Here is an 18,576-nt window from a genome sequence, read left to right as displayed (position 1 = left end):
CAACACTTGTTCAGACTGATGTCCCTGCTCTTGTGTTTGGTTGAAAGAAGGCAGCAGTCAGTGTGTTCCTGATCATCTTGTTAAGCGGGAGCAGGATCATGGATAAGCTGCTCTATGTAGCCATACATGCTTACCTTATACACTATTGATCTCTGCAGATACTGTGCTGGACATGCTAACTAAGCACATGTAGGTACTTTGCACAGATTGCAGTGCAGCTTAAATAAAATTCTTCTACCTCATGTATAAATCAGGCCCAAGTACCAAAGGCTTCCCTTTCTCAAGAGAATAGGATTCCCAACTAGGTTAGCTGGCTGATTAAAACTTCAATGAGTGATGGCCAGATTCCACAGATAACATATTTCATTCTTGTGAAGGAGAGAGACATGTTTTAGCTGCAGCTTCTCTGGCCATGCAAAGACAATGGCAAATACAATGGCACCTGCTGAAATTCTCGGCTCTGTTGAACTATTAAAGACATGGGGATCTCATTATCTATTGAATCTGGCTGGTAGTATTTGCAGTAGTTGCTGAACCAACAGTAACATGGCCACTTATGTAGCCAGTTACAATGTCCTTTCATTTTTAAAAGATGCTTGAGATAATCAAGTTTCAAGGCATTCCAGGAGGCTGAAGAATAGGATATCTGAAGAACCATATGGTGTTTCAAACTAGTGAAATGGGGCAGGGGGCAGAATACTTTCCCCCCAAATCCAATTTCCACCCAAAATCTGTTTTCATTTAAAACTATTCTTGATGTCTGTAGTGATAATTATTAAATGCACCAAGTCCACAATTTCTTCTGTAACCATCCAAGAACTCTTTGGCAGGTTAGTTGGAAAGGAAAGCTGCCCCAAGGGCTCTCCATCTCCTGATAGCTGAGTTTTGGAAGCAGGCAATTCTGACCCAAAGAAAGAAAGAAAGAGGAAAACTTGGCACAGTGCCTTAATTTTTTTTCCAGATAAAGTCCACTTTATATATTTTATCAGATTTTTGTATCAGATCTAAACAACAGTTTTCTTCCGCCGCTAACTGTTTATGCTATGAATAAGGAGAAAGAAGGGCAAATGTTAACTGCAAATCAAAATTTACCTTTGAACATAAAAACTTGGAGACTCTGCATTTGTTTTATTAGTATAAACCATCACAGAACCTACCAGCCATCACAGAACTTTTGGCAGATGGGAACGGAGTCAAGACCAGCTGAGTAGTTGTCATCTGCCCAGTGAGCAGCAAGTGGTGAACACCTGTAAAAGCACTCCATCTTCTTCATGTAACTCTCGCAGCTGTTATGGTGTGAGAAACAGTAATTGTTTTTCATATAACAACCACCACATAACTGTACGTACATTTCTCCATGCAGCAATCAGCCTGCATTTCCCGAATCATTTTCTTGGTATGCAGCACAATAGATTAAGCTATTCAGTCAAAATTTAAGGACCTGCTGCTTAGCCTCTTGCACTGGCAGTCTCACACATGCTTATGGGCTTTGGTATATAGGACAGCAATGTGCCAGTACCATGTTCTAATATTTTTGACTGCCTCCATTTTAAATGGCCAATTATTCTGTAATCAAATCTATTACAATATGAAACACATACCCTTCACAGGAATCTTCCTTGTTCTATTTCTGCTTAAATTCCACATTGTGACTTTTAATTATTAGATATTCTTCTCTGTGCAACTGACAGATTGTTAGGTAAATTAAACAATAATTTTCTATGAGTGATTGGCCTGCTATAACACAATTTAATAAAAAACTGGTTCAATCAGAAGAATAATATTCCAGATTTCACACACAGCTTTAAATCTAAGCTCTGCAGCAACCCCACCAAACATGCTGAAAATCTATTACAATATGAAACACATACCCTTCACAGGAATCTTCCTTGTTCTATTTCTGCTTAAATTCCACATTGTGACTTTTAATTATTAGATATTCTTCTCTGTGCAACTGACAGATTGTTAGGTAAATTAAACAATAATTTTCTATGAGTGATTGGCCTGCTATAACACAATTTAATAAAAAACTGGTTCAAACAGAAGAATAATATTCCAGATTTCACACACAGCTTTAAATCTAAGCTCTGCAGCAACCCCACCAAACATGCTGAAAATCAGCATATTCTAAAAAGCAGAATAGAATCAGCATTTACTATTTATCTTATTACAGACTTTAGATAACCAGAGGGTGACACATACCATTGATCCAGTAGCACCTTCGAAACCAACATGATTTTCATCAGATAAAGAGAGCTTTGACACTTGAAAGCTTATACCCTGAAAATCTTGTTTGTCTCTAGGGTGCTGCTGGACTCGAATCTAGCTCTTATATATTCTTGTTCATCTGCCAGTAAGGCCATATCTTCTTGATATCTTACCCAGTCTGTAATCAATTGCAGTCTAGCTGCCCTATAGCAGAATAATAGATCTGGTGGTCCAGAACCTCTTTTTTTTTAACCACTATGCATAATCTTACCTCTGGCCCTAGGTTTTTTCTCCTCCCATATAAAATGATTAAGCGAGTCACTTCCGGTGGACGGCGACTCGCGACAGTCGCACCCCATCAAATTCTGATGGGGGCAAGTTGGATCGGGGGAGCAAGGAGGGGGATCGGATGGTCCCGACCTCCCCATGAAGCTCTGGGAGGGAGCTTCTAGCCTGGAGCTCTGAAGGGGCCACTCTCGAAGTTTCGGCTTCGGTGCACAATGCTCCTTTTTGCTCTGGTAGGTCCCGTGGTCCCGAGGCCAGCAATGGCACTCAGAGACGTTACCGGACCAGAGCGTACAAGGACTTAACTAAAAAGAAAATCTACGAGAAAAAGTGATCCAGCGATTAAACAAACAGTGAGTTAAGTGGCAAAAAGAAAGACATATATAAAAAGGGAGGTGGAAGAAATCGTCACAGCGAATTGGTGTAGCTTCAAAGAGACAAGGGGGGGGGGCTTGTGGAGGCAGAACCCTACCAAGTAGCGAAATTAGAGCATAGAAGCTTGCCAGACCCAGGCGATTAAAGCGGAATACATCTGAGTGAATCATTTACAACATAGAAAAGATCTCAGAACTTTTATAAACTTTTACCTAAGTATAAACAATGTCTCAGTGTGGGACTAAAATGGCGTCCAGAGGCAGAGGCTCTACAGGAAATGCCAGCACAGCATCACCAGTCACAAGACCAGGAAATACCAGCGAGTTAGCTACTGCAATTTCCGAAGCCATGCGCCCTCTGCTGGACCAGTTTACGAACCTCAACCAAAAATTCAACACTTTACAGAAAGAGCTCAAGGAAACTGCAGTCAAATCGGAGAAGTCAGCCAAAAAGATAAAAAAGGTTGAAATTAAGACCAAAGAAATAGACCAAAGAATGGACAAAGTGGAAAAAGAAAGAACTTCTGAAAAGCGACAACTTCTACAGCTACAAATGGAAAGATCTCTTTCATCTTGAGATTTCAAGAGGTGCCAGAGAAAAAAGATGAGAACTTAAGAGAAATTATAAGCGAAGCAATGGCCCCCCCTAATCAATAACAAACCTGAACTACTACAAGCAGACATTGATATGATCTACAGAACCTATTCAGAGTTTGTAAAAAATAATAATCTCCCAGGGGAAAATTTTGTAAAATTTGCAAAAAGATCAATAAGAGACTCAATACTCAAAGCATCTACAGCGACAACAGTCAAAATTCAAGAAGAGGAGATAAAAATATTGAAAGACGTTCCATATGAAATACGCAAGAAAAGGAAGCAGTAGAGAAATATTACAGCATTCCTCCAAAAGAACAATGTCCAATACAGATGGATTTTTCCAGAAGGACTTTAAGGACAAGAAGGAAAAGATTGACTCTCTATTAAAAGCAGAACTCTTTCTTAAACTACAAAAATCTTCAACCAAACAAAGAAATGGAGCAGAGGAAGAGAAGGCAACGGGGAAAAAACAGCGAACAACAGAAATCCGATACGGATAGTTCATCTTCTACAGCTACGTCCGTATCTTTGGGTGGAATCTTTGACTCTGACTCGGATTCGGATTTAGGAGATGGAGCTCCTAAAACATTTGAAGTAAATCTCCCCTGGCAAAAGAAGAAGAAAACCAAAGCTAAGAAGAAAACTAAGTGAACATCTGTGATCCACTGTGTTGACATTTAATCTACACATATTATTAACCAGATGTGATGTCATACTAAAATGCCTTTATGTTCTTTCTATTTGAACGCTTTTATTAGATTTTAAAGAACTGAATGTAATTATTAACATGTAGAGATATATCCAAAGCGTTTGATTAGCTTATCAAAGGTTCTTGTTACTCTCTTTGTAGTTTTAGTTTTGTAGGTTATAGTTTTGTGGTGTGTAGGAAGAAAATCAATAAAAATTATATATATATAAAAATGATTAAGCAATCTTTGTCATTTTTCTTGTGTATATCCAGGAGTGGGAGCAAACACATTTCTTAAAGGAAAAGATTTCTGGCAATATTACCATTTTTATAGTGCTTTTACCAGTTAGTACAGATGACCAAATTGCACATTTTGCATGGATTTTGATAGTTAAAGGATTTAAGTTAAGCCTTACTGAATCTGTCCTGCTTCTAGGTATGGACACATCTAAATAATTCATGAAATTTGGATTTATCTTCATAGGCTTCCAAAAACAACCTTGATCTATACTAGCTTCATCTATGTTATAGAGTAGAATCTCAGATAAACCCCATCAAACTGTTATATTCTTTAATACTATCTGCTAACACTTTGCAAGACTTTTGAAAGTCTGTAATAAAAGTATATCATCTTCATACAGTTTAACTTATATACATGCTTGCCTGTTTGCTTTAATATATTTGTTACCTCTAATGCATATTACCAAAGGTTCTAAGGGGATTACAAAGGGTAAGGCTGAAAAGGGGCACCCCTATCTGGTTCCCCCGGACATTATAAAACTGTTTGACAACGTTCCATTCATCAACATGTACATGAAACTGCTGGATGAGGTCATCCAGAGATTTGGGCTGGGTTGTCCTTGTCACCAATATGTGGATAACACTCAGCTTTATCTCACACTTCTGGCTGATCCAATGGAGGCTGTTGAAACTCTGAACCGGTGCCTGGTGGCAGTTTTGGAGTAGATGTGGAATAATAAACTGAAGGTTAATCCTGACAAGACTGAAGTGCTACTGGTGAGTGGAAGGTCTGACCCAGGATTTAAGGTGTTATCTATTCTGGATGGGGTTGTACTCCCCTTGAAGTACCAGGTCCATATTCTAGAGGGTGCTGTTTGACTCAGATGCACAGCTGGATAAGCAGGTGGCAGCTGTGGCCAGAAGTACCTTTTACCAGTTTGACTGGTTAGCCAGTTGTGACCTTTCCCAGTAAGAAAAGATCTGGCCACTGTGGTGCACACCCTGGTAATAGCTAGATTAGATTATTGCCATGTGCTGCCCTTGAAAAGTGTTGGTGAACTTCAGTTGGTGCAGAATGCTGCAGCCAGGATGTTGAGTAGAATGGGCTATAGTCCAAGACTGGGGGCATATAGTTCTTATTTATACTTTTTCCTGACTTGTTTCAGTGTACAGTTGGGGAGCTGCTGTGTCTTAGTGGTAGTAGAGCATCTGCTTGGCATACAGAAGGTCCCTGGTTCAATCTCTAGCTAAAAGGTCCAGGTCAAAGGTGATGTGAAAGACCTCAGCCTGAGACTCTGGAGAGCCACTGCCAGCTTGAGTAGACAATATAGACTTTGATGGACCAGTTCAGTATAAGGCAGCTTCATACGTTCACATTTCAAGGTGCTGGTGTCAGCCTTTAAAGCTCTGTATAGTTTAGGATCAAGATACCTGAAGAACCACCCTTATGGACCTACTCAGCCACTTAATTAATCTTCTAAGGCTCTGCTTTGGGTGTCCCCACCTTCTAAGAGTAGGCAGGTGGTAACCCACGAGAGGGCCTTCTCAGCTATGGTGCTAAAACGCTGGAACTCTCTTCTGTTCCCTTCTGTTGTCATCTTCCACCAGCAAATTAAGTCCCCTCTGTTTCTTTGGCATTCCCTCAGTGATCCCTCTTTCCCACCCAATGTTTTAATTGTTGTTGTGTACTCCAGCTCAGTTTTAAGGGTTCTAATCAGGGGTCATTTCAGGGGGGATCGCGGGGGATTGCAGTTCCCCCGGGTGAGGTACGGGGGGCGGGGCACATGACGAAGCCCCGCCCCCTGCTTACGGCCGCTCCGCTTACGGCCCTCATTCAGCCAGGAGGAGGCAGGAGAAGAGGGAGGGTAAGTTGCTTCCTCCCTGCCTCTCCCCACCCCTGCCTGCCTGGGGCCAGGGAGGGCCTTCGCGGGGCTTCCTCGCACTCCCGCCGGCCTTGCAGGTCCACCGCCGGGCCCCTCATGGGGCTTGGCAGTGGAGCTGCAAGGCTGGCGGCGGCTGGGACCGTTGGGGGCGAGGTGTGTGGCCTTATGACACACTTCTGGTGATGTCAGAGGGTGTGGCCTCATGACACACTTCCGGTGATGTCAGGGGGTGTGGCATATGCTAATGAGTTATGCTAATGAGTTCCCCTAGCTCTTTTTCTATGAAATGACCCCTGGTTCTAATGATATTGGGTTTTGGTTTTAATGGTTTTTAAGTTATGATTTTATGATGCATGTTTGTAATTTGTTAGCGGCTTTGGTGGCCGTTATGACAACAGAAAAGGTATAAATTTTGTAAAATAAATAAATAATCTGAGCATACACTTCAGTGTATATAAGGTATATCCAAATAATAAAATATTGACCAAAACCTAGTAGGGTTGCCAGCCTCCAGGTGGGTCCTGGGGATCTCCCACTTTTACAACTGATCCCCAGCTGACAGAAATAATCAGCTCCTCTGGAGAAAATGGCTACTTTGAAGGGTGGACTATGGCATTGTACTATGCTGAGGCCCCTCCCCTGCCCAAACCCTGCCCTCTCCTGGATCCAACCCCAAAGTCTCCAGGTATTTTCCAACCCAGACTTGGTAACCCTAACCTAAAGCTATCAAATATGTTCTAGCTGGTTGAAGACTTTCTCCACATCAAGGAAGATAATAGCAACTGGATTTTTTGTCTTATTTATATTATTATATTAGATAATCTCCTTATATTTGATGATAGCTGTCTGCCTGGTAGAACGCCAGACTGATCATAGGAAATAGAAATATTTTTTCAGTCTGCTAAAATTGTTGTTAGTATCTTATAATCATAATCTAATGGACTCATTGGGCAGTATGAAACAACTATTTTACTGTTTTTTCTACTTTAGGTTGAAGTATAAGCCCGCTCTACTTGAAGCAATGTGGGAATTTCCCATTTTCCAATAAATTATTTATAGCATTGCCCTGAACTGGTTAGCCTATGCTAGCCTGATCTTGTCAGATCTTGGAAGCTAAGCAGGGTTGGCCCTGATTAATACTCTGATGGGAGACCACCAAAGAAGTCCAGGGCCTCTATGCAGAGGCAGACAATGGCAAACCACCTCTGCTGGTCTCTTGCCTTGAAAACCATACAGGGTCAACATAAGTCAGCTGTGACTTGATGGCACTTCCTACCACCTTCATTTATAGCATTGGTCAATGGCCATCGAAGACCTTTAGCAAAATGGTGATAAAATTCTGCTGTAAAACCATCTGGGCAGGGGCTTTCCTTTTTAAAATAAAATAATTCATAACCCCTTTAATTCCCTTCTCTATAACTGCCTTGTCTAGTTCCTCCTTCTCAGTCATTGACAGTCTTGGAATATTTAATTTTGTCAAGAAAGTTTCAATACAATGTACTGAAGAATTCTGTGGTTTATAAAGCCTTTTATTAAATGTCTCAAATGCTTGCAGAATATATCTAGTTTGTGTCATAAAGTTACCATCCTTTGTTTTAATACCCAAAATCAACTTCTTAGCTTTCCTCCCTCTGATCTTAGTAGCTAATAATCTAGCTGCTTTATGACTAAACTGAAAAAATCTTGGCTGTGTAAATACCATCTTCTTATTTGTTTCATCAGCTTCTAGTATTTCCAATTGACTTTTCTCTAGCACAATGCCCCCCAAAATTGTTTTCTCTCTGCGTTATAAAATCTTTCCTCACATTTAAATCCTTCTTTTTGTTTATTAATATCATTCTAATACAAACTAATACATTGACAAATAGGCTTTGCCAGTCTCCTACAATGAGATAAATTAATTTGCTGTGTTTACTGTAAAAAATAAATCAATGCCTTCCTTCTGTTTCTGTGCTACAAGCTCATTCAGTAGAAGAAACTTTCCTCCCCCAACCACTACTTCCCCATCAGCAAAATCTCCCAGTTTAGTGAACACTTTTTGAAAAAATATTTTCTGCTTATCATTTGGGGCATAAATTGTACCTAAAGTTACTTTCCTACCCCGAGGACAGCATTAAAAAAATAACACCCATCATTATCTTTCAGAATATTCTTTATTTTCAATTTCAGTTTTTTTATATATATTGTTACCCCTTTACTTTTAAAATCTATTCTGTCCCCTTTAACCTATATATAGCTTTTTCCTCTGTGTAAACCTGATATGCTCTGATAATAAGATCTGTTAAGAAAATCATAAAAGGAAATATTAAGCCAAAATAAGGTATGAAGGTGGGCTGCATCTTTCTCTTCTGGCACGGCTCCTGCACGTTTAAACATCTGTTATCACCACATAAAGAAAACCTTAATCTGCTGAATTTCTGCATAGTGTGCAGCAGCTAAAAGGCATACAAACTAGGCTAAGAAAAAAAAGGTACCAACCATGCTGTTTTTTCCACTGAGTTCTGCTGGTGTCTGCCTACAAGAAACCTTGAACTAATTAGAATACACTCAGAGAAAAAGTAACAAGGGACTTACGATTCACTGAGATTCCCACATCTGTTCCAGTAGGTGTTTTGTACTTTAATTACTGGTGATTGAGCCAACTCCTTTGTAAAGTGTGCATGGCAACAAGAGGCTGAAGAGAATCAAAAGCAATGATCTCAAAAGAAGAGCTGTTTCTTTAAACACACAATTGTAACTTCAAAGAATCAGAATACTATCCCCAGTATGAATGTAGTTAAAATTGGGAAGAGTTTATAAAAGAAAGATTTACAAAGTAATTTCATTTCAGTTTGAACACTGGACATGATAAGTTAACTCTAATTATATATTTGTACTGGCATCTGTTTGCCTACAGAACAAGAGTTTAACATTTCAGAATAGAGGACTAAAATTTGGACTTCCATAATTTTGATGCAAAAGAATATTATTAGGCTTATAGCGCATGCCAGTCCCACACAATTGCTTTAAGCTACATTGTATTCTGCCTGACCCTTAGAACAAACAGCAACTTCACCCAGAAAGTTTGGGCTTTGCTCCCATTCTGTGTGGCATTCCATATCCATTAGTAGTATTGCCAGCTATGGTTTGGGAATTCTTGGGAATTTTGGGATGCTGCCTGGGGAGGGCAGCTACCATTTACTCCAGGTAGGGTTGTCAACTCCAGACTGGGAAATTTCTGGGGATTTGGGGGTGGATCAAGGGGTGGGTGGTGTTTGGGGAAGGAAGAGACTTCAGCAGGTGGAGCATAATGTATGTAGAGTCTACCCTCCAAAGCAGCTATTTTCTCCAGTGGGACTGATCTCTATAGTCTGGAGCTCAGTTGTAATTCCAGGAGATCACCAGGGCCCTGCCTGGAGGTTGGCAACCCTAGAATCTAAGCCTCATGTATGAAAATTATATACTACCTTGATATCCTAACTTGATCAGTCTTGTAGAATCTGCTGAATTTTGCATTTTGTGAGAGCAGTTTGATTCGGAATAAGTATGTGCAGAAAATAGAACCCTTTCTTAGTGTTTTGCATTTCCAATATATATTGGTCCATTAAGTATTAGTTTAACCCATGTTTTAAAACAAGATTCAGCATAAGCAAATATGTTCCTCATGACTCACTAGGCCATCCTGTAAGCAGAACTTACTACAAAAAAGTACAAATATTATTGGAGAGATTACAGTTGTAATCTCTCCAATAATATTTGTACTTTTTTGTAGTAAATTCTGCTTACAGGATGGCCTAGTGAGTCATGAGGAACATATTTTGTCTCTAATGCTTTTTCCCCTTGCACATCTAAATATGATAGATACAACGTGTTGTCGAAGGCTTTCACAGCCGGAGTTCATTAGATGTTGTAGATTTTCTGGGCTGTATGGCCGTGGTCTTGGCATTGTAGGATCTGACGTTTCACCAGCAGCTGTGACTGGCATCCTCAGAGGTATAACACAGAAAGATGTAGTACTCTCTTTGTCAAGCTGAAAAAAAAAATGGTAGGCAGGTAATTTATATCTACTCAGGAAGGTGGGGTAGGGCTGAGTTCCCCAGGCTGTGAAAGCTCCTATATTAGCATGTCACAGCCTGGGGAACTCCTACAAGATAATGACTCAGCCCTACCCCACGTTCCTGAGTAGATATAAATTACCTGCCTACCATTTTTCTTCTCATCTTGACACAGAGGGTACTCCATCTTTCTGTGTCATGCCTCTGAGGATGCCAGTCAAGCTGCTGGCAAAATGTCAGGACCTACAATGCCAAGACCACGGCCATACAGCCTGGAAAATCTACAACAACTAATAATATACAACCTTTTATAATTTGAATAATAGCCCCCAGAAATGTAGGAACGTGACATTTCCCAGCAATAAACCACAATATTTGCTATGCTAGAAAACATAATTTCCACCTTTTGTTAGTATTTTCATTGCATAAAAAATTAAAGATATGTCAATTGTGGTTGTGTGCCAGTGTCCCCACTGACTATGGGAAAATGTCAGTGACATCTTCTGGGAAAAGCAATTCAACTATAACCCATCCTCCTCCTTACTTTTTTGGGAACTATTTTAATATTTAAAGATTGACTGCTCCGCTACCATATTATTCAAACACGGAAGCAACCAGTTAACTCTGAGACAACAAGTTAACCACCAAGAGAGCCCACTGTTCCTAGAACAATAGGCCCTTCATATCATAAACACTTTTTAAAAAGTAAAAGGTGTGGGTTCCACCACTCCAGGACTGCAGCACATACCACTCCTACATGAAAAAAGAGATATCAATTGACAACACAAGTGACATTAACAAAACAAAGCTCCATAACCGTCAAGACTTTGAGAAGGACAGTTCCATATCTAACTATAAGACAATTTCCCATTCAGTCAGGGCTGAATCCCATTAGCAAGCAAGACCCTGATATAGAAGTCCCAGGCATCTGGGAATCACATTATTCATTACAACAGCATATAATCAACTCTGAAGAAAGTGATAATAGAGTTAAAACATAGGGTTGCCAGTTCTGGGTTGGGAAATACCTGGAGACTTTGGGGCTAGAGCCCAAGGAGGGTGGGGTTTTGGAGGGGCATGGACTTCAATGGAGTGTAATGCCATAGAGTCCAACTTCTAAAGTGGCCATTTTCTCCAAGTGAGCTGATCTCTGTCACCTGGAGATTAGTTGAAATAGCAGGAGATCTCTAGCCCCTACCTTGAGGCTGGTAACCCTATTAACACATGGGCTGAAGCACACAAGCAAATAGGAATTTTGTAACTAAGGTCAAAAGGAGAAGGGATCTGGATAGTCCACAAATAAGAATACATCAATTCAGGTATAATGACTCTCCAAGGACCTCAAGCTAATGTGTATGGCAGTAGAGATAGGGTTGCCAGACCCCCCAGTGGAGGCGGGGACCATCGCTGCCAGGCCCCATCACCCCACCACTGATCAGCTGGCCAGCAGAGGGACTTAGCCCAAAAAAGAGCGAGGCCCAGCCAATGTTGCAGTAATGAGTCTGACATGACCCAAAAGTGATGTCATCACATCAGTGATGTTGGGGCGATGCTCTGGTACTTCGGCCAAAACTATATGGTAGAAGCCAAATTTACTATATGTTGCTGACTTCTGGGTCATTTCAGAAGTGACAGACACATCACTGCAATGTCGGTTGGGCATCCCTCTTGCTCCCGGTAAGTCCCCCCATCCCTGGCTGGTTGCCCTCCTGGCAACTCTAAGCAGAGAGGACAGTTAAATAGTTTTGCAAATGGTCTTCCATAGCTTATGCTGGTCTTACATTTCTCATATAAGGTGCATTCCAGCATGTCGGTCTCTGGGGTGGCTCTGGACTTGTGAGTAGGACCTTTTAGACATCGTGGCCTTTTGCTGGCAGACACTGCTAAGATGGCAAACAGTAGGAACACCGAAAACTTCAACATATTTTTCTTTTCCTTTGTTTGTAATAGTCCTGTATAAAAAGATATTCCAGTCAAAAGATGATATTCCAGTTCAAACTAATTTCAGAAAGAAATGCTACTACAGTGCAACAGAGGAACAACAAAGCACAAGAATGTTTGCTGACTTGCCCTCTCAATGCCACATACGAACCTTAGGTACAGTCAGAGTGTGTGTACCAGATGGATAGCTTACTATCAGCACATTGTCTATATTGGCAGTAACATTCTAAGTAGCTGGGTCCAAGTATACCTTGGGGTATACTGATGCCAGCTCTGACACCCAGTTGGCATGGCTAATTTTACCATCTAAGGGAGACCCACAAGATGATGAAGGAGGCCCAGTGCCATCCTGTTAAAGCTTGAGAGTGTGCCTCATTGCCTCCACTGCCACAGAGCGATCTGGAAAACAGTCTCAGTTAATCAGAGAAGCATAACAGGGGAATAAGACTAGACTTGACTAACACTTTGGGCACAAAAGCCTTTTTCAGGGCACAAAGGAGGGGGTGATGGCACTCCCACCTCTTCCCTGTATCGCATTCTAAGGCATTAGAACAGCTCTGTCCCTACAAAGCATGAAGGAAAATGGTAGCAAAGGAGTGTGTTGTGGGCTCTTTCCTGGAACACAAATAGAATCATAGACCTGGAAGGGACCTCCAGGGTTATCTAGTCCAACCCCCTGCACAATGCAGAATTCATAAATACCTCCCCCTCCACACCCACAGTGACTGCTATTCCATGCCCAGAAGATGACAAAAAACTTCCAGGATTTCCAGCCAAACTGGCCTGGAGAAAAATTGCTTCTTGACCCCAAAGTGTCGATCAGCATTTCCATGGGTGTGTAAGAAAGGGCCACAAGAACTCAGCACTGAGGCAACCCTTCCTGCCCTCCCTCTCATGATCTGCCTAAGTTCACAGAATCAGCATTGCTGTCCGATGGTCGCCTAGCCTCTGTTTGAAAACCTCCAAAGAAGGAAAGCCCACTGCTTCTTGAGGAAGCCTGTTCCACCGAGGGATCACTCTCACTGTCAGGAAGTTCTTCCTAATGTTTAGCCGAAAACTCTTTTGATTTAATTTCAACCTGTTCGTTTTGGTCCAACCTTCTGGGGCAACAGAAAACAACTCCATACCATTCTCTATATGAAAAACTCTTTTGATTTAATTTCAACCTGTTCGTTTTGGTCCAACCTTCTGGGACAACAGAAAACAACTCCGAACCATTCTCTATATGACAGCCCTTCAAGTACTTGAAGATGGTTATCATATCACCTTTCAGTCGTCTCCTCTCCAGGCTATAAACACACCCAGCTCCTTCAATCTTTTCTAATAGGACTTGGTCTCCAGATCCCTCATAGGATACCATGCTAGATGTTGCAATGCAAGCAAACCTCTGTTAAATGGATATGGCAGCAAGCCTCCAGGTGGTGCATGAAGGTTTCCCAGAATTGCAACTAATCTCCACGCTACAGAGATCAGTTTCCCTGGAGAAAACTACTGCTTTGAAGGGTGGACACTATGGTATTATAGCCCTCTGAGACCCTTCCCCTCCCCAAACCCCACCATCCAAAGGATCTACCCTCAGATCCCCAGGAATTTTCAAACCCAAAATTGGCAGCTCTAAAAAGGGACAGGACATCCTTGTCAGTTGGTAATCGTATGCCTCTCTGCAAGTCTAATGATCTCCCAGAGTTATCTTTCTGTTCATTGGAAGGGGTGGCAGGAAAGGATAAAAATGCACAAAGACTGTGTGTTTTCTGTGCACTAATGGCTGGACATAAACCAGTAGTAGTGCTAAGGATTAAGCTCAATCTTTTGGTGTCTGGAAAAACCATGAAAACACATATTTACCATATTGAAAATTACAAGAGTAAACCAGTGAAAATGACAGCATATCACATGTAAATTAGTATAGGACTGAATCTTCTTTCCTTGAGGTGAACTATTTTTGAATTAATTGCAAGCTTGTATAAAGCAAAGATTTCTCATTAATTGCTGTAACTGTTCTAAATTTCATTGGTTATAAAGGAAACAAAGTCAAACATATCTCCTTTACTCACCTGTGTTTAGCTGATTTTCAGTAATTTTTGTCTCCTTCAGAGGAATGCTTTTCATTCTCCCCCTCTCTCTTTATATATGCTGTTTGTCAGGAGATACCCATAATTTGTTTGCCAAGTAAAGTCCTCTGACCTTGTGCAAAGCTAACAAATTTATCTCAGGGTCACTTGCAATAGGAATGTTTACTGATTTACCTGAGGGACCGCATTTCCCCACATATGCCCCAAAGAGCACTTCGGTCGGGGTCACAACACCGGCTGGTGACCCCGGGCCCTAAGGAGGCCAGGCTTGTGGCAACGAGGGCCAGGTCCTTTTCAGTGGCAGCTCCTATCTGGTGGAATGAGCTCCCGGAGGAGATCGGGGTCCTGCAGGACCTTTTGGAGTTCCACAGGGCCTGCAAGACGGAGCTCTTCCGCCAGGCTTTCGAGTAGGAGCCGCCACTGCCACTACCACCACCGCTCCACTATAGAGCGACACCACCGGAGGGCCGAGTAACTTCTATCTACGGCCCTGGCCCTCCCCCTTCTGGTATGCAAGATGTTTTGGATCTTTCTATTCTTGTATCCTGATTGTACTGAATTTTAACTGTTTTATCTTTTTATACTGTATGCACTTTGTGCCTTGTTGTAAGCCACCCGGAGCCCGCTCGCAGGAAGGGCGGGGTATAAATATAATGAAATAAATAAAATAAATACATTTAGCAAGCAGCTCAGTAAAGTATCATTTCATATAACATCAATATCATCAGTGAGATAATAGCATCTAATTTTGGTCATGGAGATCCTGGTTTGAATTCCCACTCTGCCATGGAAGCTTGCTGGGTGACCATGGTGTAGTCTGGACCAGTGTTTTAGTCTGGTTTAGTCCACACCAGGATAGTGTGGGCAAGAACAGAAAAAGGGAAGTTGTTGTTACTGCAGATATACACAGAAAGAACCTAACTTATTGAACTGTGCTCCTATTTGAAACTAAGCTTCCTCCTTATACTGATACCTAGCAGTAAAGATACAACACTTGGGCCAGTCACTCCAGTCCCAGCCCAGTTTACTTCACAGGAGAGTTATTGTGAGGATAAAATGGAAAAGAGGAGAATGAAGGTGTAAGCCACTTTGGGTCCCACTGGGGAGAAAAGCTGGATATCAATCAATCAATCAATCCACACAGCCTGGTTGGGTCAAATACAGAACTTCATGGCAGCTGTGGAAGCAACCATGGGATTGTCCCAGATTGGTTCGAGCCCATTATATAATACATGTCATACACTAGATTTGTATATTTGCAAGGAGCAGGGTTCTGGAGATCTGGTTAGAGGAGCAGAGTTAAGGTCTTTGCCATGGTTGAATAGTTAACATGCTGAAGGTGCCTATGACACCCATTTATCTTCAACAGCAGAGGACAAGTTAGGATGGTATATCCCCAGAGACTGATGGATCCAGTTGGTTTCCAGTATGCCCTTGTTGCAGTATGGAAGGCTATTTTTACAAGGGACAGTAAATAGTTGCTCTCTGGAATCCTCTACACCCCTCCAGGGCCTACTTACCCTGTCGCTTACAAAGGAGGTAAGGGACCCCTAGAGGGAGGGGAGATGGCTAGAACACCATTGGCAGCAAAGCCACTTTCCAGTTTTGGGAGCCCCCAAGTTGAGAATGCCCAGGCACCCCGCCTTTGTCTCCTGTTGCACACCTACTTGGGACCCCCTTCCTGCCTATGTGCACCCCACCCATCCAAGTGTCCTTCCTTTCCAGCTCATTTGCTTGCAAGCCCCCTGGTCTCTGAGCTGTATGCACCCAACACATGCGCTTCCCCCAGTGGCACTGGGCAGCATGTATGGCTGGGAGCATGTGTGGTGGGAGTGCTCACAAGCAAGTGTATGGGCAGCAGGGCAGAATGTGTGGAGGTAGAAGCAATGGACCCCACCAGAAGCCCTGGGTCCTGGCAGCTGCCCCACCTTGGGGTATACTGATGCCAGCTCTGATTGCAGGATACTGAGTCAGACATAGTGTACCACAGAGCCCATGTGAAAATCTGTGAAGTGGTAGAAATGGTGGTGAATACATTTTTTTGCTACATCACCTAGATCTGATCTCTCACAAATTGTTTTAGGAAGGTGTCTATAATAACTTTTCCAGATTACTTTGCAAATAAAGTATCTCTTATCTGAAGACAGATCCCTTTATGTGTCAGAAGGAGCTCCTTGCCAGAATGTTATAGACAACGATGTCCTTGATTTATGCAGACAAATGTCCTGAGAAATCCACAACTTGCAAGTTCCATTCTTGCCCCCTTGATTGTCAGAAGAAAGTGAGAGTGCTTTGAATCAAGCCTGTTAATATGTCTTTTGTTTAGGTTTTGTCACAGCCTGTTTTTATAGGATGTATTTATTCTTTCCTGTTCAACAGGACACAGAGAGTTTCCACTGGAGATGTGGTGTCAAGGATATGGGTTATTGATGAAGAACCTCTATAGCTATGAGGGTGTCTGTTATCATCAGTATGCAGATGACACCCACCTGTGTATTATTTAACTTCCAGAAGCTGCTGTGGATGTCAGACTGGTATCTGAAACCAGTAGTCATGTGGCTGAAGGGAAACAAGCTGAAATTGAACCCAGACAAGATGGAGATGATGTTGGTTGGGAGGGCTAATATGCTGGAGGGTTCCCTGCTTTGCTTGTGTCTTTCTGGACAATTTTTGTGCATACATACATGGAACGCTGGAGGACCAACTGCAGTGGCAGTGGATGGCCAGGCTAGGCCATGTCAGGGAAAGGGCACAAATAACTTTTCAAGGAAGGAACTCTGCACTGCAAGTAGTTGTACAGAGTGGTGGAGGATCAATCAGCAGGGTGGAGGGTGGCTGGGATTGACTGCTAGGCTGGAAGAAGAGAATGGAGGCAAGGGAGAGATTTTGTGGAAAGGGAGGGATCTCTGAACCTGCTTGTGCTAAAAAAGATGACTTCACTCTGCCATCCTTCCATGGTGTGCAAAAAGAAGTGGGAGTTGTGATGCCTCTGCTGTCTAGATATGTAGATGAGGGCCAATAAGTTGAAACTTATTCCTTATACATCTCGCAATGTATGGTGCTGGTGTTCAGTTTACATTAAAGTTATTACATCATGCAATCATTCAGTTGGAATAACGCAAAAAATAACTTTTTTGAGGCAGTGCTTTTGAGGAAATCACCTGAATACATTAACCAATGATTGTGAGTAAACAGACTTCAGTTTCGTGGGCTTTGTTTCGATTGGCTCTGTGCCAGGTATCCTTCCAGGTCAGCCTAAACAATAGCACACAAGTTAAAGCACATTAACCCTATAATGACCGAATTTTAGACCTTGAAACACACCTATTTTCAACATATTGGGGGCTATAGTGGTCCCAATTCTTGGGGCTAGGGCAGCGCAAATGGGACAATGGACATTCCACTTGCCAATGGTTCCTCAGCATTAGAGGAACCTGAAAGGGGTGGGCTACAACTTTTAACTCCTGTAAAGCTCCCATTTTAATCCCATGGGAGCGAGTCAAATACTAAGAAACAACCCATAGTCTAAAACAGAAAATATTTTATAGAGGTCAATATAATCTTGTTTTTACTTTATCAGTGTATACTTTTAGTACTTTAATACTTGAGTACAATTCAATTATTTGTTAAAATGTCAAAACTACTCACAGGTTTTACCTGGACAGCACATACATTTTAAACTGCTTTTTATGCTTGAGAAAACTAGAAATATACAGTTCAATAAAAAGTAACCAGGGTAGGTAAAATGCTGTACCAAGGTTATGTAAATTCTGAGCAAAAAGAAAAGCAGCATTTATTTCACTTTAATTTTTTTTAACTGTAATTATGGAAATTAAACACACAAAGTTCTCTTTTTTGCATATCTGATCTTGCAACTTTTACTGTTTGAATAATTTTTTCTAGGACAAGAAGCCACACAGGGCAGCAGATCCTCATCTGTAGGCCACAGCCATTGGAAGTTTGATCAGTCATATCCCACTGACTTCAGAAATTTCAATAGCCATTGCCCAACTGCCAGCACTACATTATAAAGGTTTCCTTGTGCTTCCATGCAATTGCAAAATACATGCAAGTCTTAATATGACTTAGGCAAGCAAACCATATGGGACATATCCAAGATATATTAGCTGAATTCAAGCAGTGGTATATGTTATGGTAAATGCAAACCCAAAGGAGGAATGGCTTTTCAGTAACAACATTTGTATATCAGTACACAAAGAACAAATAAGATAGCACTATAATGCTGAAGGGTGC

General features: G+C 41.7%; 1 protein-coding gene across 1 annotated transcript in view; it reads right to left on the bottom strand.

Moving 5' to 3' along the window:
• Positions 1 to 12,232, bottom strand: part of LOC107119471 (riboflavin-binding protein-like) — a 15,588-nt gene extending 3,356 nt beyond the window's left edge. The window contains exons 1-3 of the mRNA XM_015421948.1: positions 12,091 to 12,232; positions 8,850 to 8,949; positions 1,158 to 1,286 (exon numbers count right to left, since the gene is read on the bottom strand). Coding sequence (XP_015277434.1) covers positions 1,158 to 1,286; positions 8,850 to 8,949; positions 12,091 to 12,232 — 371 coding nt within the window. The remainder of the gene's footprint in view (positions 1 to 1,157; positions 1,287 to 8,849; positions 8,950 to 12,090) is intronic.
• Between the last annotated feature and the right edge of the window lie 6,344 nt (positions 12,233 to 18,576).

The sequence above is a fragment of the Gekko japonicus genome, unplaced genomic scaffold, assembly GCF_001447785.1.
Source record: "Gekko japonicus isolate JY-2015 unplaced genomic scaffold, Gekko_japonicus_V1.1 scaffold75, whole genome shotgun sequence".
Classification (NCBI taxonomy): Eukaryota; Metazoa; Chordata; class Lepidosauria; order Squamata; family Gekkonidae; genus Gekko; species Gekko japonicus.
This window is presented reverse-complemented; position numbering and strand designations above follow the sequence as displayed.